Source organism: Mirounga leonina, unplaced genomic scaffold, assembly GCF_011800145.1.
Source record: "Mirounga leonina isolate KUSES-001 unplaced genomic scaffold, KU_Mleo_1.0 Mir_454, whole genome shotgun sequence".
Lineage (NCBI taxonomy): Eukaryota > Metazoa > Chordata > Mammalia > Carnivora > Phocidae > Mirounga > Mirounga leonina.
This window is the reverse complement of record NW_023270763.1, coordinates 18058549-18082248: the sequence shown is the minus strand read 5'-3', so window position 1 is coordinate 18082248 and position 23700 is coordinate 18058549. Positions and strand designations below refer to the sequence as shown.

Sequence of the window (23700 nt, the reverse complement as noted above, 5' to 3'; positions counted from 1 at the left end):
CAATGGGAACAAACCCCAGATAATGAGGATACACGGATTCAATCTGGAATCTTTTTGCTTACCTCTATTCTCTGACTTGGGGGCAATGGACTCCTATTAGCTGTGTCACTTTTCTTCACTAAATGAAAACACTTCCTCAGGGCATTTATCTACAAAGACACAAAGCCCCGGTCTCCTGACTTCTGGCGCAGAAGGTTGGAAGGTGGCTCCTTCCCACCGACACGTGTGGCTTCCTTCTCTGGCATCTCAAGATCACTGCAATTGCAGACGGGGCTAGAACTGGTGTGGCAGGGGATGCCAGGCTGACAAGGGTCTGAGTGGAGGCAGCTGCAGACCTAAACCCTCGCCCTCATCCCGCTACTGACTGGGCCCAGGGAATGGGTAGGGCCATGTTCCCACACTGCGCTCGCCCCTTTGTAACCCAAACACACCACGGAGCTCCGCGCGGTCCAGTCCTGGTGTACATTACCTTTAGAGGGACACAATCTGGTCCCCAGAAGTAGAAACAACGCCAAGCATGATCATATCTGCTAAAGAACACTGGAAACATTCCCAATTCCGTATCTATGGCCACGCATGTTCTTAGATCTTTCCTCCACTCCTCTTTGCCTTTTACTTACTTTGCACTCCTCCACCCACCTCTTCTTTGCAGGGGTATCCTCTGTTCTCTCATGCAGGGAAGTCTCAGTCCTCACCCCAGCAAATGCCCCACCCCTGTTCTCTGGTTCTTCCCACCACGTCTTATTTCTAGTTGCCTGGCAGTGTCCAGAGTGTGGGGCTGGAGAAGGAGACATGGGGAAGGTGATGGATGACAAGCAAGCAATTCCAGATGCCTAGTAGAAGGGAGAGAAATACTCATGCACTGATCCTTCTGGGCCCCTCAGATTGCTCCTTCACTCATTCACTGGGAATGTCCAGAGGACCTGCTCTGGGCAGTTTACTCCAGATGCTGTGTGCACTGCAGAAATGTCTACCTCTTGTCTCTGCCCTCAGAGCCTCCAGTCTAGTAGGAAGACACACGAGGCAGACAGTGACAAGCGTTATAACACCGCCCAAGAGTGCCACGCTGTCTGTACCCAGGGGCTAGGCCTGTGCTTCCTGGGGAGCAAACCCTAACATGGTTGGGTTTTTTTAACAAGTACTTTCTATGGCCTGAGTGGTCCCAGATGGCAGAACAATGCCCTAAGGGCTGAAGCTATAGGAAGGCAGGTATATGCTGTAGATAGGTGATGCTATGGGAGGGTTCCATACGAGGAAAGATGTCTTTTTTTTTCTTTTTGCATCTTTTAGTAGAAATATCTTTGTTATTTTCCTGATAGCACTGGCTTATTTAAAAAACAAACAAACAAAAAAAACAAAACAAAAACAAAAACAAAAAAACCCACCTCCCACTCATAGAGCAGAAGTCCCCTTACAATGACACCTCCCTGTGGTGGCATCACCATTGCTAGGAGCTTGGTGTTTATCCTTTCAGAATTAAAACTTTTTTTTTTAACATATACACCTCAAATTAAACATGCTTTTGTAACCTGGTTTTTTTTCTTACCCACAAATTTCTATTATCTTTCCATGTCAGTACACATAAATCTCACTCGCCTTTTCCCTCGTATTGTATGTGAAAGAAGAGTTAATATTCAATCCCCTGCTGACAGAAACTTAGGGGTTGTCCAGTTTGGCACTCTTCCAAGTAGTCCTGCATGTATATCTGGCAAGGTGCTGAGCTCCCCATCCCCAGAGGTAATCAAGACTAGAGTATCACTGATCGTGACCCAGCAAATACTGGATGGAGGTTGGACCAGGTAACTGAGCCCATCCCCGTCCCAGAGTGCCATCTGCCTGGCCATGTCCAGTGCCTCTGGGTCAACAGAAGCCTGCCCTGCCACATATGGGCCTTGAACACCCTCCTGTGCTCCCAGCCTTAACCTTGAGCCGATTACTCCAGATTACTCCATCAACCCCAGGCTCCCAGTTCTCAGGGCTTCTTATCTTCTGTTATCATCCCCTCCAGGCCTCATGCTGGGCACATCCCTGGGGCTCTGCGGGGAGCCTCAGCCCTGGGGAGGAGGCCTGTGAGCAAAGGAGCTGGTGTTTAAGGAGAGAAGCAGCCCCAGCTGGTCTGGTCCCTCTGGGTCCTGAAGGCGGCTAAGAAACCCTTAGTTCAATAGTTAACATATCAAAGAACACCTGCCAGTTAGCAAGCAAATGCTGGAGGGGTGCTGGTCTTGGGGGCCACAGAGGCCTCTGCATCCGGAAGTTCATGCCTGTTGTGCATTCAAATAATCATAACTTAATGTGCGAACTTTTAGGCCAGAGAATGTTTAAGAGGGTTGGCAGGGTAGACCACTGCGTAGTCCGGGCGTTGGCAAACTTGTCCTGTGAAGGTCTGGATAGTAAAGACGTGAGGCCTCTCTGTCACAGCTATTTGACTGCCCTTGTGGTCCATAAAAAGCCGCAGACACTGTGCAAACCAACGGGTGTGTTGTTCAGGAGACGTTTATTTGCAGCAGGTGGAGGTCCAGATCTGGTTTTCGGGAGACCGCGTGTTAACCCCTGGTCTTAACAATGCTTCTCAGCTTGGAGGCCCACTGAAGTGACCTGGGGAGTTTTCATTTACCCGGGGCTGTAATGTGCAGCCAGGGCTGAGAACCACCCATCGGGTGCAGCAGAGGCTGCGTGGAGGAAGCCCGCATCCGACACCGGATCAGCATGCTGGAGGCCATGTGACCTGCTCCCTTCTCAGAGACCGAGCTGGACCCACACCCATCCGCCCGTCCTTCAGCTGTGCCGCGTGGCCATTCTGGAAAGAGCTGGTTTCCCTGCTCCAATGCAGCCCTCTCTACCAGAGTCGTCAATGAAAGGAACAGATCTGCGGGCTCTTGGGGGCCGACTGGTGAGGGGCAAGGCGTGGCCGCGGTTATGGCAAGAGCTGAGGACCCTCCCGTAGACCCCCAGCGCTCCCTGGGAGGAAACACGTCAGGACGCAGGGATGCTTTGGGCAAGACTGAGCCCTTGGGCCCTGCAGAGAGGAGGGAGCACGGCCGACCGGCAGCTCTGCTCTTCGCAGGCAGCATGGCCTTGTGCAGCTCACCTGACTGTCCTCCGTGAACCCTATGATCTAGAAGTTTCTACGTGGCAATGGGTACCACGGTGGTAAGCACAACAGAAAGGACAAGTACCACCGCCCCACTGGTGATTGTGAACCCTGGAGCCCGGTACCTGGCACAGAGCCAGGCCTCCAAACAGGTTAACCACCACTATTTCTAAACTCGCTTAATCGGCGGGCTTCCCTGTACATTTTTAAAGTCCAAGAGAAGAAGATGGAGTTTATTCCGTTCTCCACTTAGAGGCCTCAGGCTCTAGCACAGTGCTTGGCACCGGGCGTCCCCAGGAATGTTAGCAGGGAAGGAGCATAGGCAGCCCGAGGCTAGGAGCAGCCCACGTGGGGAGCACCTGGGGTGCTGAGCTCTGTGTAGAAAGAAAAGGAACAATGGCTAACGGGGCCGGGTGACAATTATATTTGATTTGGAACTGTGATTTCCTGCAGAAAATATTATGTGCTTTCTGAAGATAGTTGTTTTTAATGGTGGTGCAAGAAATTACCCACAAATCTAAGTAAGTGCCTTGAAAGGTAAATAGTGGGGGGAGGGGGGTGCTGGGACTGAAAACAATGCTCAGGAGGGGCACCAGGTGGGCAGTGAGCACCTCTGTCCTCCGTGAACCCGCTGTGTGCTTCCCTCTGCGGGCGTCGGGCATCACCTCTGTGAAAGCTACTTGAGTCTGGACATGTCCTGATCACCTGCCAGTCTGACTTCCTCCTCTGATCAGTGGGCATAATGACGCACCTGCCTCTTGGGTGGCTGTAGGAGTAAATGAATGAGTCCGTGGAAAGCTCTGTCTGTCTGGAGTTCTCATCACGTCATTATTACTATGGTCATCATCAACCTCATCTCTGAGGGTCCGTCTGTGACTCCACCGCATGGTTCCAGGTGTGGAAGGACAGTATTTTAACATGTGCACCAATCCCCACCCCTGAACCCCCCCAAAAACCACACCCCCTTTCCTTCCACTCCATCAGTTAGACCTGAGCCACGTGCTGCCTCAGGAAAGGGGTGTTCTGGAAGAAGCAGAGAAAGGGCTTCAGGGCATCAAACGCCTCTGGATTCAGGGCAGAGGGCACCCCCAGGGGGTCCCATGCAGCCTTCCATCCCAGAACAGAGTCTCCCCAAGCTGGGGACAAGGAGAGGCAGAGCAGAAGCTAGGCTAGTACCTAGCAAGGAGGATGAGCCCCGGCTGAGGGTGACAGGAACCGCAGTACCTGCTCAGACTTTCAAGTGAGAGCGACATACACTTGTAAATTGCCTAAACCCTCATTATTTGGGGTCTGTTTGCACCCGTTCAGACCTGTGTCCCGACCAAAGTCACCGCCGCCGCCGCCGATACCGTCAGCCCCATTTTACAGACGGGAAAACCGAAGCCGAGGTAGCCCTGGGACCTGCCCCAAGTTCAGTGGCGTGCTGGTAAAGGTTAACGGCTGGCTCTCCGGCAGAAGGCAAGGGCCCAGCTTCGCAGCGTCTGTGCACGCGCCCATTGTGGCCAGCGTGACGTCACTGCCCGTGGAGCTGCGGGGCCGAGTGCACGCTGGGCCCTCGTGAGCCAACACGGGCTGGCTGCGCTGCGGTCTGAACTCAGGCTGGCCAGTGCCCGTATCTCCAGCGTGTCTCCACCGTGGCCTGCAGATCCCCCTCCAAACGTGGCCACGGCAGGTCAGGTGACCACAGCCAGGGGTTCCACCGGGTCTTCAGCCCCAGGGCCTCCCCAGCACAGCCCTTCCAGAATGTTCTCCAACCCCTGGGGTCTTGTCGGTACCAGCCCCAAAGCCAGCCTCCCTCTCTCGCTGGCCCCAGGCTGGCTCGTTTCCCAAACCTCCAGCTACTTCCCCGTCCGAACTGGCAGTCCGCAGCCCGTGTGTGCTTCTCCACCTGTCTGACAAACGACTAGGTTGTCCCCCTTAATTTCCAATCTACCTTGGACCAATTTTTTTTTAAAATACAATAAAAATGAGTTACTAGAAAATGAAATGGGGAAAACCCACATACGAAAGCAAGCTTGATGTCCCAGCCATTTCAGCTTGCTGTGAAAGCTTCCAAACTCCCACAACTCCTGTCCTCACGTCACTATGGATGTCTGCAGGTGGCCGCTGGTTGGGGGGCCACGCTGGGAGTGGTCCTGGGTGGCAGGTAGGGGGCCTTCCTTTATCCGCTGGCCACGCCCACCTCCTGAGCCCCTGTTCTGTCCCCCAGCCTGACGTTTCCTGAGCTTGACACTGCTCACCAGTCACGGAGCGGCTGGTCCGGTTGAGCAGGTCTGGGGCCGGGCCTGAGAGTCTGCATGCTCACAGGTTCCCGGGCGGTGAGGCTGTTGGCCAGGGATCACAGAGGAGCCAGGCGCTGGACCCTCGGCTTCGGGCATGTGTGGGGCTCTGCTGAACTTCGGCCCCGTTGCCCTGGGCATCCTAGGTTGTGGCCCAGCGGACCCAGGCCTCCAGTGCCCTCCCCTCGGTCCCAGCCACACACGGGCAACACCAAAGAGCTGGCCACAGTGATGGTGGGGCTGGAGGGCACCCGGAGGACCCCCTCGCCAACTCCCCGCCACTTCTCTGTCCCCTCCAGCTGGCTGGTGTTTAGGAGAAAACGTGGGAGTTCAGAGAGCGGCCATTCCTCCCAGATGTTCTCCCGCTTCCCTCTGAGGGTTCTCCACGCCAAGGGCCCATCTGCGCTTTTGGCTTTCCCCGCCCGTCGTGTTGGCCGGCCGAGGGTCCCACAGTCTCCACGGGGCCACCTCTCATCTCTGGATGCCGCTGCACTCCTCTCCAGAATACACGGCGATTTTCAAAGGACCCCCCCCCCACAAAGAGTGAGAGAGGGCACAGCGTCACTGAGAAGTAATAATCAGGCCATGAAAGCAGAAACAGACGAGAGGGTGCTGTGACCGAACACGTCTCAGAGGCTATATTAGCTAGGGGACGGTCACAGAGGACAAAGGACACAGTGATTTTGAAATGATCCATTTGCAATGGAATACAGGCTGGAATTAAAAGAAATGCTGGCAAATCAATGACTATAAGTAGAAAATTAAGATTCCACAACATCGTATCAAAAGTGCTATTCCAAGACAGGAGGAGATAAATGGGTTTTTTTTTAAAGATGCTTTTGTTGTTGTTGTTGCTCTTCCTGTCTTATGAGTAATATCATCATGATATGAAACATGTGGGGAAAATAACAGAGAAGATAAATATCCATGCTATCAATGCCCTCCCTGATTGCTCCGTACAGTTTTCTCTCCCATTTCTCCAATACTGGGTTTTTAACTGAGACCTCTAGATAGGAGCACCTTGAGATTATTTTCAGAACTACATGGGTGGGAAATTGCGACTTAGAAAAACAAATAATCATGAGCACATGTGGGATCCCCACCCCACCTTCCACAGCCTCTCGGGGGCTCCTACGATGCGTGAAAGCCTCAAGACTCGGTCTATCTCCAAAGCTCCTTCCTCGGCCCACAAGGAGGTGGGCACACCTGAGGCGTGGTGCTGTTGAGCTTGGCTTGGGAAACCGGTCACACGAGCAAGACCACTGGCAGCTCCCAGAGAGCAAAGGTCACTTGGCCTAACCGACTGGCCAGTGACCTGCCCAAGAGGCTCCTTCCAAGAGGCTTTCCTGTCTGCTCTTCATCACTGTCTCCATCCATCACCCTGGTGGGGAATGAAATAGGGGAGTGGACATGGGTCCCTGTCCCATGGACCTTGCCAAGGAACTGCAGGGTTAGAGCTGAGGGTGGTGGGTGGGGGACAGTTCACGGGGCTGTTACAGGACAGAGGGGGGTCTGTCCGGCTCAGGGTCGATGCTGTAGGCACCAGCTGAAGGCTGAATGTCAGCAAGGCAGAGTGGGGGGCACTCTAGGCGGAAAGGACAGCGGTCTAGTGGCTACTCACAGACAGAACCACCCGCTAGGGGACCACGAGGGTCCAGGAGGTGCTGTGCCCAGGAAGGGGACCAGGGTCCTCAGTGAGGCTAGGCGGTGGCTGGGCCACATCGGTGGTGGTGAGAAGCGGTCCCAGAGCCATGGGAAATCGCTGCAGTGTTTTAGGCAGAAAGCTGGGGGCAGAGGGGCCCTAAGCCTAGTAGCACAGTGAAGAGGCATCCTGCTGGGGAGGGGGCGCAGATGGGAGGGGTAAGGCCAGATGCGGGAAGGCACATAGGGCTCGCAGGGGCCCAGCTCGCATGCACAGGACCACAGGGGGGCAAAGAGACGTGGCAATAGGCCTGGGTTTGGAGGAGACCATCGTGAGTCGGTCCTGGCCATGCTGGGTTTTGATGCTTTTAAGAATCCAAAGTAGAAGCAACAAAGAGGCAGATAGATATGGAGTCAGATGGTCTGGGATGGACTAAGAATGTGGGAACCCTGGCACACATATGGCCACTGAGGCTCGTGTCAAATGAGGACAGAGGAGGGCCCAGAAAGGGCCCTGGGAGCATCGCCATTTAATAGAAGAAGGGGAGGGGAGGAGTGGCCAGGGGACTGAGGGAGGAGGGTGTGTGCAGGGGTTCAGGGCCCCTGGGAGCTGTTTGGGGCAGTGGGTTGTGTTGTGAGAGAGAGGGGACAAAGTGGAGACAGGCCCTTCCAAGAGTCTCCCTACAACAGACAGGAGAGCAAACAGCAGAGAGCCCCACTCTGCACCAGGCAGGGAGATGGGCAAGGGGGGCTCAAGCCCTCGAGGGTGTAGGAATCCTTTAAGTCTGTGCCCATCTCCCCCGGCTCGGGGTCTGGCTCCTCCACGTCCGTCTCGAGGCCCAGGGAGGGCTGCGTGCGACCCAGGAAGGAGGCCTGAGGAGGGTTCCTACTCCACGGGTCTAAAGCTGGTAATACTCAATTCTCTGGGGCTGCCAGCCCCCACCCCAACACTGTGGGAGGATGAGAGAGATCAGAGACTCGGGTCCAACTCCCTCTCATAAATCAACCAAACTGCTCAGATTTTCCTAAATCCACTTGTATGCTCCCCCTCCGGGCCTTCGCCCATGTTGCTGCTTGGGCCTGAGAACACCTTCTCTCACCCGCTGCCCATCTGGCTGGCAAGTGCTGCACGTGTCTCTAAAAACTTGGCTCAAGGGTCTCATCTCTGAAAGCTCTTTTATCCTCCAGCTGCCCTGGGGTGGGCCTGGGCCCTGGGCCTGCCGTCACCTCCAGGAGACCCCAGTGGTACCTTGCTGCGCTCACTAGAGCCCGAGCTGGGGGCGGGGTGGGAGATGGGTGAGCCTGGGGGACCCCCAGGGCAGATGCTACTCACTCCAGCCCACCGACACCATGTGAGAGCGGGGGCCCAGTGCAGCCAGACCCTCAGCTTTCTCATGAGAAGAAAAAACCTTGACGTTTTAACACAAAATCTCCTGACTCTTAAAGCTCAGCCAAAATTCAAACATTTTTAAATCACTATGGGGGCCAAACAAAGCACATCTTTCGGCAGGATTCTCCAAGGGCCACCAGCTTGCAGTATGTGCTTTGCCCCTTTCTCGGGCAGGGAGTGTGTCTTCCTTGCCCAGTACAGAGGGAGGTTACTGGCAGGGGTGTGGTTAGGGAAAGGGGGACCCCCAGTTTTGTAACCGAAACTTCACTGCATCATCTCATGTAATCCTCAAAACAAAACTGCGAGGAAGGATGCCCATTTTCCAGCCAGGAAAACGGAGGCTGCAAGAGGGGAAGTGACCTACCTGGGGACCCACAGCTAGTAAACTGCGGAGTTAATTTCAACCCCAGTCAATTTCTTAACGAGCGCATCCACGGTTAAATGAGCACACAGGCCAGGCCCAGGAACAGCGCCTGCACCATAGGAAGCTCAGTCCAGCTCGGCATCGTGAGTAACATGTGATTATTACGGAAAGTTAGTAACATAACTTATTGAGCCCCTGAGGTGCTAGGTTCCAGGACTGAGTGGAAACCAGAGACTGTTCCCCACTTTCTCTGGCGGTATGCACACGGGAAGGAGGCAGGCACAGACAAGGCAGTAAATGAATTAACAGGTAAGTTCAGAGAGTGGGACGTGCTGCAGAGCAAGGTGAAGGCCGGCGATCTGATCCCCCGGGGGGAGGCTACCAGAGGAGCAGGAGTACCCCCCCCCCCCCCCCCGCCCCGGGAAGCTCCCGGACTTCCGCTCTCCCACCCCGCGGCTTCCCCCAGAGAGGCGGATATGCAGCTGAATTCCTGCTGGGGTCCAATCCAACAGCTCTGGCTTTCCTCCACCAGTTGTTAAAGCACATCCGAACATTAAGCATTCAAGAAAGCCGGGTCTGCAAATGTTTACCTTTCATTCAGCAGCTTCCGACCCTCCCCTCAGGAGGCCCCATTAAGACACCCTCCTTGGGGATGGCAGGCAGGGTGACTGGGGAGTGCTTAGTTCCAGACATTTCTCTGAGCCGGCAAGGCTGCTCAGAGTCGGGGGGGTAGGATCCCCACCCCTGCTCCACATGCATGTACATTGGCCCCTTCCCATGCACACATGCGTGCGCACACACACACACCTGCATTTCAAAACCCCTGAAAACTGTTCAGAATCTGCCCACCTAGTCCTGAGACCTGCATCAGGCTCCCCAAGAGAAAACTCCAGTAGGAGTGGGGTGGTGTGTGGCGGCAGACAGGCCCTCCCAGCTCCATCAGCCCCCAGAGGGAGGCATCCTGTCCTCAGTCAGGAGCACAGAGGGAGGCCTGGATGAAGTGGGAGCCACAGATCCATGGACAGGAATGGCGAGCCCGGCTGGGAGACCCTGCACCGTCTCCCAGGGCACCGCACCCACCCTCACACTGTGACCCTCAGCAGGCTCCCCTCATTTACCCTGCAAGCCCAGCTCCCACCTCAGTGCCAGGCAGAGACTGCCGACAGGTCCTGAGAGGCCATGCCTCACGAGAATGACTGTGGCCGGCTTCACATCCCAACTCTGGCACTTACCAGCTGTGTGACCTTAGACAAGTCACTTCACCTCTCTGTGCCTTGATTTTGCATCTATAAAACAGGGACACACTAGTACCTACTACCTCGCAGAGGTGTGGTGGAATTCACTGAGTCACATCTGGAGCCGACAGAAGAGTGCTTGGCATGCGGCAGGCCCCATATGTCTGCTGTGGTTATTAATATGGATATTGGATTCTTAACGCCTAAAATGCCGTCTCCTAAGCTAATCGTCCCAATCGTTACCAGGCAGAAGAAACAGACTCACAGACACAAAATGCAGTACTGTACCCAGCACATTACCTGGGTTATCAAAGTGTGACTTCCCAGGACGCAGACGGCTCCGGGCTCTCCTGCTGGGGGTCAGAGGACACTGGCCCAGACAGGCTCAGTGCCTTGCCCCAAATCACACAGCAGTGAAGCCACAGGTCTGGAAAACCCACACACTCAGATTGAGGCTTTCCCCAAGCCTCTGCCCCTTCCACGGCACTGCCCATCCCCCAAGGAGGAGGCAATCTAGGCAGGTGGGCCCCTCAGACCTCTCCCCTGGTGTCCGTGGCTGCAGTTTTGGGGACACTGGCCACTGTAGAATTTCAGCCCTGCTGCTGCTGGGCCACTTGCAAACCTGTGCTGGGACAGATCCACATGCGCTGAGCTTTGTAACGAAGGCACCAAAAAAAAAAAAAATTAGAACAGCCTAGCTAAGCTGAAATGCTCTCCTCAGAGAGGAAGGGAAATAAAATTTGATGAACCTCTGCATAATGTTCAAGTTATGAACGTGTAAAGTGATATTCTGTACATATGCTGGGAACCATTCATCTGCCCCCACATGGCTGGGGCCTGAGCTGTTAGGGACCATTCCAACCAGGGCACCAGCAAACAGCAACTTCTTGCTGATGAGGTACAAAGAGGTCCTGTCTTCTGCCTCAGCAAAACAAGGTTGCCCTCGGATGCCCCAGGCTCTCCCGCAGCCGAGGGGACAGCTGAGGATGCAGTGTTAAGGGGTGGTTTTAGACATCGCGCTGTGTATATGGATGCTATAAACGTTTCCTGAGTGCCCACTGCGGGCCCCGTCCTATGCTGGCCATTGCCACCTTCCTAGTGAGCATGCTCTGTCCACAGCCAGGGGCGAGGCGGCCCTCTATGCCTGGGTAGTCTGGGCTCCCCCGCCACGGCTGCCTGGCCCCAGACTAGACACCTGACCTGGGACTGTGGCGTGGGGGTGCTGGGAAGCTGAATCTGCCCGATGATGGTCAAGGTTGAGCTGAAAGGGTGTGAGGCAACCAGGCCTGAGGTCCCCAGGGAGAAGAATTCAGTCGGTTACCCAAAGAAAAATAAAAAAGCACCTACTAGGTGCCTGGCCTAGTCACAGGTGCTCAGAATACAGCAGGGACCAAGACAGCGGAACCCTCTATCATGGAGCTCACAGCCTATGAACGTATCCAACATAAACAGAATAAGGTCAGGTTGTGTAGGTGCTCTGAAAAAATAGTGACTACAGTGCATGGGGCAAATTTAGACCGAGTGATTAAGGAAGGCCTCTCCAAGCAGATGACGTTCAAGCTGAGACCCGAGTAAGCCAGCCAGGTGAGTACTCCAGGAAAGGGCATAGCAAGTGCTAAGGCCCCAAGAGGGAGTGAGCTTGCAGTGTTCAAGGGACAGAAAGGAGACCCACATGGCACAGGAGAGACAACGGGGTCTGCAGCAGTCAGAGAGAGGTCCCTGTGTGGCCTCCATCATGTGACTCCTCAGCTTAAAACCCTTCCACTGTCCCACAGAGAGTCCAGCTCCTCAATGCTGCCCAGCTCTGCAGCCTCCTTCCCCCTTTTCCTCCTCAGACTCTGTCATCAGTCCTGACAACCTTCTAGTTCCCTGCCATTGAAAGGCATTATTGCATATCCAGTCAGCTCCCCTAGAAGCAGACACTGTGATAAGGACTTGGGTATGGGTAGTTTATTTAGGAGGTGGTCCCAGGAAATATGCTAACTATCTGCCTGTCTGTCCTTCATCCATTATCCACCATCCATCCATGCACCCATCCATCCATGTATGCATGCACTCATCCATGCATCCATGAATTCATTCATTCATCTATCCATCCTTCCACCCATCCATCCATCCATCCATCCATCCATCCACCCACCCACCCACCCAACTATACATACATACATACATATGCCCAACCATCCATCCATCCATCCATCCATCCATTCACCCACCCAACCATACATACATACATGTACCCAACCATGCATCCATCCATCCATTCATCCATCCATTCATACACACACAATTTATTGTCACTTCTTCTATTCCCAACTGGACTCTGAGGACTCAGGTGATCAGATGTAGTCCCTGGCCTTGAGGAGACCTCCTCATCCAGCAATCATCAACAATCCCACTGCTGGGTCCCCTTTTCACCCAATGCTGTGACAGAGCCCAAGAAGGGGACCTTGGTTCGTTCTCTGTATGCCCCTAAGAAGACATGGTTCTAACAAGCATGGGGCTAAATAGCAAACACTGAGACTCAGTTTTCTTCTTGGTTTCTCAGGCTCTGATCATAAGGCAACCTCATGTCCCATAAAACATCAAAATGTCCCAGAAATTCTAACACAGTGGGGTCCAAACTCTGCCTCACCCAGCATCTCCCTTCTACCCCACTACCTCCCCAAGATGCTTCTGTCAGATCACTCTAGTTTTTGACTGGAGCCCTATGACCACTGAGGCCAAACCCTGGGCTTTGGATTCCCAGTGATGGCCAGAGGTGACCCCATGTGCACTGACCTCTCCCGGAAGTACTTGATGGCCTCAGGGTCTATGAAGGTTGGCTCCTCCCGGTAGCCCTGCTCAAAGACCTTGCGCTTGTGCCGGAACTCAATGACCGTCTTGGTGTAGGAGTTGAGTGTGGTGACAGAGGCCGCCATGCAGCAGGTAAAGGAGCCCCACGCCAGGCTGCCAAGAGATGAGAGAGGTGCCACAGTGAGGGTGGGCAGGGGACAGGGAAACCCCCCCCCCCCGCCACCGCCAGCGGACATGCATTCACCCTGCCCAGCTGCGTCCTCTGATCTGGGCCAGTCTGGAGCAGGTGCTACCACAGAGAAGACTAAGACGAGGCCCTTGCTCCACTCAATCTGTACACTGTGATGTAGATACGACAGCATTCATTACGGGGAGGCAAGAAAAGAGCGAGACCTTCCATCCACGGGGGCCAGCCTCAGGGAAGGTCACCAGAACACAACTAGGCTTGCATGGGCTCTTGGAGGAGGAGCGAGAGTTTGCCAGGGGGGTGGGGAAGGGAAGGGCATTCCAGGAAGAGGGAAGGGCATGTGCAAAGGTGCAGAGGTGCGAGGCAGTAGGGAACAGTCCACAGACTGCAGGAGGTCTGGGATGCTGGAGTGAGGGAGAGTGCAATTAGTTGGGAGTTGATGATTGAGAAGATGGGGGGCAGACACCCTAAAAGCTGCTGTCCATGGGGGTTAAATTACCTCTGTTCATGTGTGACCTTGGGCAAGATGCTTAACCTCTCTGCCTCTTACTTCTACCATTTTAATGGACATAACAACAGCACCAGCTTACAACATTGTTGCAGGGATTAAAGGAGATGGGCATTCAAAATATCTCAGAACAGTGCCCTGGCGCACAGAGTGGGCCCTCAAGAAAGGTTTGCTGTCATTACTACCATCAGCAGTTTCAACATTCTTACTACCCACTTCTGTCTGGCTTCATTTCCAAACTCTCCCTTTGAGAGATTAAGTTATCATGACCCGTGTGGCGTTCTCCTTCACCCTTCCTCCAAGCACCGCTGGTGACTCTTAGCTGCACTCACCTGATATGGATGTGGAGCCAGCCAGAGCCGGAGGATCTGTCCTATCCACAACTGGAAAGTAGGGAAGGGTAGTGTGGGGCTAGGAGATCAGCTGGCCAGGGTGCTGGTCTTCTCTGACCCAGTGTCCATTCTAGAAGTGGCCTCCCGCCTAATTCCTCTGACCAAGACTACGCAGTAACATTTAGAACCAGGAGTGGGGACCCGCCTGACTCCAGTTAGTTACACACAGTCTGGTCTCCGGGTCCATGCTCCCCAGTCTCTGCCCTGATGACTGGTTTCCTCCGAATCAAGAGCTCAGTGCCACTGCCCTGTCTCAGAGCATCCAGCCTCCCCTTCTGCCAGCCAACCGTTGGGTCTCTCACCATCACCACCCATGCATTCCTCAAGGCCAGTGCAGCCTACCTCCCACACCCACTGTTCTTCTCTTTATCAGCCCCAGGCCACCCAGAAAGAAAGCAAGGGGAAGTGTGAAGATTCAGCCTTTCTCACAGGGATCCCCTATCATCACCTGTCCCTTATTGCCAAAACCGTTCATGGATTCCTTGTTCTTTCATGATAAGGAGCTAATTTAGGCCTCCCAGAAGCTCTTGAGTATCTGTAATAGACAGCGATGGGGTCCACCTGGCCCGTCTTAGAACTGCCCTGTCCATCAAAGAGTCCAGGAGGTGACCCCGCCCCCCTGCTCATAGATGATTGGATGAGGGCTGGGCATCTGACCAAAGTTGGCCCAATCAGATACTCTCTCCTCTAAGCAATGAAACTCAAGACTAGTTCAAAGAAGGATGTGTGTTTGAACTACAGAGGTGGAAATTCAGAACGTGAGGCTAGAGAATAAAGAAGCAGGCTTTTCCTGGGATTCCACGAGGATACGTACGTTGGTTTTGCCTGACCAGCATCCTTCCTGTTAAGGGCCCAGTGCTCCCCTCCTCTCAGGCCACGTGGTTTGTGTGGAGCTGGCCTCACCCCCAACTTTTAAGGGTGATCACATGGCCAACACCTGGCCAATGAGAGCATCAGCTTCCCTCTGGCCACAGTAATTGGTTCAAGGATGGGCACATGACACCCAAGTCAGGCTAATGAGACTCGATCCCAGGACTCTTGGACGTATTTCACCCGGGGTGCCAAGCTGGTGGGATTTGAGCTTGGAGCTGCTGGGAACTGGCTTGCCACTATGCAAACTGCTGAGGAGGCCGACTCAAAGCAGAGCCATGAAAAAGGAGCTAGATCCCTGCGCTGAAGCCATTATCCCTGGACTTTTCAGTTATGGGAGCCCAAATTCTTTTATCGGATGTTTTCTTTCCCTAAGCCAGTTCGAATTGGGTGTCTGTCGTTGGCAACCCAAGTTCTTGTACAATTACTTTCTATAAACTCCTCTCTTTTACACAGCTTAGTTTTAAAGTGAACTTCTAATCTTTACGATCAGGAATCTTATCTAGGAGCAGGTCCCAACTCCCAAGTCTGATGACCCAACCAGAGAAGGAGCATCTCTCCCTGTCACACACACCCCTGTTCAATTTCATCTCAGCCCTCGCCACACCCTGTAATTCTCCTGTAGCTTTTCTTCCTATTTATCATTCTTTGTTCTTAAATGAAACTTGCTATTTTGGGGTAATTATAGATTCACATGCAGTTGTAAGAAATAATACAGAGAGATCCACGTACCCTTTACCCAGTTTCCCTCAGTGGTAACATCTTGCAAAGATAGTCCCCAGCCAGCATATCGACTCCGATACAGTCAAGATACAGAACAGCTCCATCCATCACCACAACGATCCCTCCTCTTGCCATTTTACAGCCACACCCCCTCCCCTCCCAACCTCTGGCAACCAGTAATCAGTTCTTCGTTTCTCTAATTTTGTCATGTTAAGAATGAGGCACAAATGGCATCACACAGCACGTATTTTGGGGATTGGCTTTTCGCACTCGGTGTAATTCTCTGGAGAGTCCTCCCAGTTGCTGTGTGTATCAACCATTTGTTCCCTTATATCAGGGAGTTTCTCCACATCTGCACCAGCATGTCATGTTGTCACTTTTTTTTTTTTTAGCGATTCTGATAGATGTGTAGTAACACCTCATTGTGGTTTTCATTTGCATTTTCCTAATGGCTAATGGTGTTGAACATCTTTTCAGTTGCTTACTTGCCATCTGTTTATCCTCTTTGGCAAAATATGTTCATGTTCTTCTGCCCACTTTCTAACTGGATTGTTTTGCTGCTATTGTTGCTCACTGTTGAGTTTTGAGTGTTTGTAGAGATCCTAAATACTAGGCCTTTGTCAGAGAGGTGGTTTACAAATGGTTTCTTCCTCTGTAACTTGTTTTCCAACGTCTTTACAAGGTCTGTCACAGGGCAAGCATTTCATTTTGCTGACATCCAATTGATCATATTTTCCATTTATGCTTTTGACCCATTTGATATCAAATCTAAGACCTCTTTGCCTATGTCTAGATCCCAAAGATTTTCTATTTTTCTCTAAAGATTTTACGGTTTTACAATTTACATTTAGGTCCACGACCCATTTTGAGTTGATTTTTAAACAAGGCGTGGAGTTTAGATCAAGATTGACTTTTTTTTCTTTTGTCTCTGAATGTCCCATAGTTCCAGCACCATTTGTTGAAAAGGCTACCCCCGACCTCCACTGAATGGATTTGCATCTTTGTCAAATATCAGTTAGGCCTATTTGTGTGGGTCTATTTCTGGGTCCCTTATTCTGTCCCATTGATCTCTGTGTATCCCTTCACCCATACCACACTGTCTAGACTACGTAACTATACATTAAGTCTTGAAATTGGATAGACTGATTCCTCCCACTTTTAGTCTTCTTTTTCAAAACTGTTTTAGCTCTTCTAGTTCCTTTGCCTTTCATAATAAATTGTAGAATACTCTTATCTATACCTACAAGAAATCTTGCTGAGATTTTAATAGGAATTGCATGAAACCTGTATACCAGCTTGAGGGGAACTGATATCTTTGCCACAAACATGGTGTATCGCTCCATTTATTTCCATCTTCTTTGATTTCTTTCATTGCCATTTTGTGGTTTTCAGCATGCAAGTCCTACAGCTGTTTTGTTAGATTTATGATGAAGCGTTTCACTTTTTTCAGTGCAAACGGTACTGTATTTTTAGTTTTGTTGTCCAACTGTTCAATGCTAGTTTATTAGAAATATAACTGATTGGGGGCACCGGGGCACCTGGATGGTTCCATCGGCTGAGCATCTGACTCTTGGTTTTGGCTCAGGCCATGATCTCAGGATCTTGAGATAGCGCCCCACTTCAGGCTCCACGTTCAGCAGGGTGTCTGCTTGAGATTCTCTTCCTCTTCTTCTCCCTCTGCCCTTCCCCTGCTTGTGCTCTCTCTCTTCCTCTCTCTCAAATAAATAAATCTTTTTAAAAAATTGATTGGGGCGCCTGGGTGGCTCAGTTGGTTGAGCATCTGACTCTTGGTTTCGGCTCAGGTCATGATCTCACGGGTCATAAGATCGAGCCCTGAGTCAGGCTCCACACTTAGTGGGGAGTCTGCTTGAAGATTCTCTGCCCCTCCCCCCATTTACACGCACTTACACGCTCTATAAAGTCAATAAATCTTAAAAAAAAGAAATATAATTGATTTTGTGGTTTTTCTCTTGTATACCAAGACTGTACTGAGCTCGTATATTAGGTCTAGGCATTTTTTGATAGATCTCTTGGATTCTTCTACATAGGCAATCATGTCATCTGCAAATAAGTATGGTTTACTTCTTCCTTTCCAATCTCTATGCCTTTTATTTACTTTTCATGCTTTACTGTACGGGCGAGAACTTCCAGCACTGTACTAAGAGTGGTGTTCCCAGTCTCAGGGGGAAACGTTCAGTTGTGATACCACCTGGTGGGAGCAGGGGTCCCGGCTCCCCATGTGACCTCCACTGCCACTCGGGAATGGGTGGGTCTTGTTACTGTTCCAGCAAAGTGACAGTCCCGGCTCCCTACTCTGCTATCCCCGTAGCCGGTGAGGTGCCTCATGACAGCCTGGTGAGGTGAATCTAAGCTTGCATGAGTGGGGGGTCAAACTGTTGGTTTGTTTTCTGTGATGTAGGACTATTGAGAGCAGCTACTGCTAAGTTTTCTCTCTTGGTAGGCTGCCCCTTTCCTGGTCTTTTGGCTACAGAAAGCAGACTTTTGGTGGGGGTGTGTGTGTTTGTGTGTGTGTGCGCATGCGCGCCTTTTGGTATTGCTGGATTGCTGACGTCTTCATTTCCAAACCGGGATGCGCTAGACAAAAAGGACTCACCAGTGTACCGTCTCTTGGTCCCTGATCAGCCTACTGTCTTCTGTCTACCTTTCAGCATCTTCTTACGCTTGCTTTATGGCTAATGTTCCAGGATTTTAGTTGTACTTAGCAGAAAGAATAGGGAGAAGTATGTCTACTCCATCTTCCCAGAAGTGGTAGGCCCGATTATTTGGTTTTTGATCGTCTTCCCACCCATACCAGAACTTCAGCTTCATGAAAACAGGAGCTTTGTTTTGTTCACTGCTCTATCCTCAGGACCTAGAACAATGCCTGGCACATAGGAGGTGCTCAGTAACTATTTGTAGAATGAAGAAATACAGACACGATAAAAACAGACTGAACAAACAGATATAAAAACACTGTACTGGTTTTCATGTGGTTGGGGGGCTCAGGGTTGCATCCACGAGTCTCCATCCTCCCTGCTGTGCTTCATCCCAACACCCCTCTGGGCCCCCACGCAGGGCACAGTTTGAAAACCTCGAGGCTCTAACACCTGTTGGTGTTTGCAGCTTGCGCTTCTGAGCGGGTACGTGGGTGGTTGGCCTGGTTTTTGGAGCCAAGAGCAGAGTGGACACTGTGGGGAGGAAAGGGGAGGGTGACAGGCTGGACAGAGTGGCTGTCAACCACTTTGTCCTCTGGGAGCTGCACTGCAGGGCAGGGGGGATGCTGGGGCCAGATCCAGAGATGCATAGAAACCACCTTGCAATCCGCTACAGGCCCTGCTCGGTGGGAAGGCTATTAACTGACCCCCGAGGGAGGCAGCCCTAGTCCTCATTTAGGACAGATGGACAGAGAGTCACAGTGCAGGATAGGACACAAATGCTCGGTCCAGGCCACGCTCAGTGCCCCAGAGCCGATGGGACCAGGAGTTGACGATGGGAGGTCCTGGGGGCCCAGCCAGTCTAGCAGGCACCCTTGGGCAGCCACGCCTTTCCTTCCCCTCCCTGGTCTTAGACAAAGGGAGGCCAGAGCCCCCTGCCTTGGGGGACATGAGAAAGAGGGAGAGCTTCCAGCTTCCTGCTGACCACTCAGCCTCTCAGCAGTGACATAAGCAACACACCCTCTCCAGGGGCTCTCTGGGGCCAAGGTCCTTCGATGGTCACGGCAGCAGAATCCCCCCACCCCTGAGGGATCAATCCGCTGAAAGGCCATCTAAGGCCTGCAGAGAGGGCAGGGCGGCCTAGGGTCCTGCGAGAGGGAAGAGGCTAGCCTTCTGTTTCCAGGGTTGTGGAGACTGGAAGGGGGTAAAGGGGAATAGCAGTGAGGCCATTGACTTCACACAGGTAGGGTTTCAGAGGCGAATAGAGAGGCACCACCCCCCTCGGTACTGGCCCAACTTGCTACTCTTTGCTGTGTGACCTGTGCCGAACTGCTTAACCTCTCTGGGCTTCTAGCTCTTATAAAGCTACAACTCCCTGATGCTCTCCTACCCCCGTCTGCGGACTGAATGCTCAGGACTGGGGTTTCGCTGTGTGTGTTGTGGTAGGAGGGGCCATTTTTAAAATCTTTCTCCATTTTGATCAAATTCAACAGAACAACAAAGTGACTAGCTTTCTACGTTCTTGCCATTTCCAGGAAAACTGCCAGGCTGACCTTCCACGCCGGGTTCACAACTCAAACTCCTGCAGGGTCCGGTGGATGATGATGCGGGGAAAGTACAAGGCGACAGTAAGTACAAGCCCCAAACTTGGATTTTTATGCAAAATGTTTACCTTTTTAGATGTTAAAAACAAATACATCTTTTATTTTTTTTAAACATTGTAATTTTAATAGGTTTTTTTTTTTTTTAGATTTGTGTGCGTGTGTGAGAGAGAGAAAGAGAGCGTGCAAGCAAGCATGAGCAGGGGGGAGGGCAGAGGGAGAAGCAGGCTTCCCCCCAAGCAGGGAGCTCGATACAGGGCTCGATCCCAGGACCCTGGGATCATGGCCTGAGCCCAAGGCAGACGCTTAACCAACTGAGCCACCCAGGCGCCCAAATACATCTTTTATCTAACACCGTGGCAGTTGACACAAAACATCTAGGGGCCCTGGGCTGCATGCAGTTTGCAGCCCCTGGACTAACTGTGCAACCTGGGTCTTGCTGTTTCTGAGGCTGTGTCCTGGTCCCTGATCTGGGCATGATAACCCCTCCATGGGAGTTAGCACGGCAGGACCAGACAGCTCAGGGAGCTGAGACACAGAGCTGGGGGGATAAAAAGGCAGGCAGGAGGGCTGGAGGGTCCCCGGGCTCAGGCGAGGATGGGGTTCCGAGGCTTAGGGCCAAAGCGGGGAGTCAGGCAGGGACGGGAGGGCACGGCCAGGGCAGGTGGAGCCCAGAGCACAGATGGCAAGGGGCTGCCTGCACGCCCACCGGGTGTCATTGCATGGACATTCGGGGCACGTGCCTCCCAGCAAGTGAGAGCAGCATTACCAAAGGCTCAGTGTCATTGTCACCACTTAGAATCACCACCACTTAGGAGCACTTACTGTGTCCCAAGCGCTTTAAGAGCTTGGTCCCAGGTAGTCCGTCCAACAACCCTATGAAACACGTATTACTACTACCTACCCCAGAGATGAATACACTGAGAGGCTGAGTTGTTCACCTCTAACAGGAACATTCGTGGAGCACATCCTCTGTGCTAAGCACCTCATGCGCCTTATTCCACACGGTCCTCATCGTAGCTCCTCCTCAGAGATGCCCCCACCCGGAGCCTCACCTCCTAAGGTTCATGCTTCGTGCGGCCCCTTCACCTTGAATCTGGCCCCATCACTTGCTCTCGACCAACAGAATGCACCAGAAGTGACAGCGTGCCTCCTGAGACAAGGTCATAAAATAAACTTGTAGCTTCTGCTCAGATGGCTTGGAATGCTTGCTCCCTGCAAGAAGCCGCTCCCGCTGACAGCCTAGCTGAGCCCCCAGCCCCCAGCGGGCACCCACAGCCCGTGCTGGGAGGGGTCAGTTAGGACACCCTGCCCGGCCATGCCCCAGATGATGCCACCTGGCCAACATCCCACTGAAGCGTCATGGAAGACCTTGAGCAAGGACAACTTAGCTAAGCCCAGTCAACCCACTACACCATAAGAGAAAATAACACATTTTTGTTTTAGGGTGATGTGTTCTAAATGAAGAGAATGCTGACACACTACTCGCAAGAGCCCCATGAGTAGAAACTCAGGCCATCCTCATTTTACAGATGAGGATACTGAGGCACGGGGAGGCTGAGTGACCTGGTGTGAGTCCGCGGCTGGCGAAGGTCCGGGTGGGGGTCTGCTCCCAGGCTGTCTGATTCCCAACCAAGGAACCTTCTCCTTCCTGTGCAGGTGTCCCTCCCAGAAGCTGGTGCCCAACTTCAGCTGGGCCTCTCTGATCCCCCAACCTCCCAAGCCCCCGGGGCCTGTTTTGCTCTGCTGGGCGGGGAGACAGAGGCTGACACTGTCTGGCCTCAAAGCTGGTCTCCTCTCTGGTGCCTGGGGTGGGGACAGGGGCAGTGTAGTGGCCAGAATTTTGACAAATGGCCTCACACATATTAAACAAGAGAAATGACACTGCACAGCCCTGGCAAGTCCCCAAAAGAAGGGATGAAAAATGGGGCTGATCCATCTTGCAGGCTTCGGTGACAAGAAGAAATGGATCGGCCCTAATAGGGGCCGCACATTGGGCCCCGGCCTTAAATAAGTCAAATGAAAATCAGGCCAGCCCCAAGGGAGGAGGGGAGCAGGGCAGGAGGCCCGGCTTTCAGGGAAAGAAAGGTTCCCGTGGCTGACACCAGCCGGCTGGGTTTTAGATGCTGAGTGCCAGGGTGGAGAACTAGGGGCTTCTAGAGAGGCCTGTGGGAGGAGGAGGCTCAGAATCTTATTACCACTTAAGGCTGTGGGACCCTGGGTGGGTGACCCAACCTTTCTGAGCCCTGGTTTTCACACATTCAACATGGGGGTTTTGCATATATTAAGTTCATATTAAGAATGGTAATATTAGAAGGGCTAGAGCCTGGGGCGTCTGGGTGGCTCAGTCAGTAAAGCGCCAGACTCTTGATTTTGGCTCAGGTCATGATCTCAGGATCACGAGATCAAGCTCCACATTGGGCTCCGTCCTCGTACTTAGTGTGAGTGTACTTGAGATCCTCTCTCTCCCTCTCCCTCTGCCCTTCCCCCTGCTTGTATGCTCTCTAAATAAATAAATAAGGGGCGCCTGGGTGGCTCAGTCGTTAAGTGTCTGCCTTTGGCTCAGGTCATGATCCTGGGGTCCTGGGATCGAGCCCCGCGTCAGGCTCCCTGCTCTGCGGGAAGCCTGCTTCTCCCTCTCCCCTTCCCCTGCTTGTGTTCCCTCTCTCGCTATGTCTCTCTTTGTCAAATAAATAAATAAAATCTTTAAAAAATAAAATTAAATAAATAAATAAAATCTTAAAAAAAGGGGGGGGCTGAAGTTTAAGAGCACTTATGCATATGTCAAACAGTGTGCTAAGCACATCTACAAACTGTCTTTGTATTACCCCATTCTCAGAGAGACACAATACAGAGGTTGAGGGTGTGGGCTCTAAGGCCAGACCGCCTGGGTTCAGATCCCGCTCTGCCGCCCAGCAGTCAGATAGCCTGGATAAGTGACTTGAGTTCCCTTTGCCTCAGTTTCCTCTCCAGGAAGTACCCACTCCATAGCATTGTTATGATGACGACATACCAGTGCTCAATACACAGCAGAATTATTACACACGTGCTCAACACTCCAAAATGTTCCTTTCCTTTGTTCCCTTCTCTAGCTCAGATGAAAAACTTCCAAGGTCAAGAGCTCAAGCAAGAACTGCCAGAAGGAGGGAAGCATTGGATAAAATGGAACCAGAGCCTTAGCTGGTTTCCCTGCGGTCTTTCCACTTCAAGCGATCAGGGGTGGTGTTGGAGGGTCCAGGTCCCTTTAAGGCACATGCCTTTACAGGGGTGGGGCCAAGGAGAGAATAGGAAGGGGCTTAAATCAGCAGGAGTCCCCACTGGTCTGAAAGGGGGGTCTTTCTGAGTTGGAGCCCTTTCTGCTCCACTCTGACCATCTTCCTCCAAAGTCTCTGTACCAGTCTGCCTGACCACATTCTCCCCAGAGGACTCTCCCTGCCCAAAGCTGGGTCTGTGAACCCCCCCATCCACATGATAGCTTGTTTACTTGTCTCAATTGCCTGTTACAACAGTGTCTTGGCCACTGCTGTGCTCCCAGCACCTAGGAGAGTGGCTGTCCCCAAGTAAGCATTCAGTAAATGCCTGTAAAATGACTAAGTAGATAAATGGCCTCCAGCCACCAGAAGCAGACCTGCAGACCCTGGACATCTGTGGTCGCTGTCTTTCCAGCATGCATTCCTTCTTCTGATAACCACCCCCACACACTCCCAATTTTCCACTGGGGGACCTCTCCTCCTCCTCTCTTTGTCCAAGGGTTTGGGTGGGGCCAATCTCTCTTCCTTGACCTTGTAATCAAGCCAGACCAATTAGAGCAGTCCAGTCTCCTCAGGGTCTAAATCATTGGTCATGGGATGGACACATGACTTAAGCTAATTCAATGAAAGCCTTAACCAGGATGTTGGCTGGAAATATTGGGAAGAGGCCCCATCTCTCTGCTGGTGTTGCTACATTTGTAAAATGTAAGCCTAGACC

General features: G+C 52.4%; 1 protein-coding gene across 3 annotated transcripts in view; it reads right to left on the bottom strand.

The window, feature by feature from the left end:
* The window catches only part of GSG1L (GSG1 like), a 203217-nt gene that overhangs the window by 11774 nt on the left and 167743 nt on the right, over positions 1 to 23700 (bottom strand). For 2 of the 3 annotated variants that reach the window (XM_034988166.1, XM_034988167.1), the window contains one exon: positions 12782 to 12949. In XM_034988166.1, the coding sequence (XP_034844057.1) occupies positions 12782 to 12949 (168 nt within the window). Of the gene's footprint in view, positions 1 to 9997; positions 10052 to 12781; positions 12950 to 23700 lie in introns of all 3 variants that reach the window. The other variant, XM_034988165.1, reaches the window with a different exon arrangement.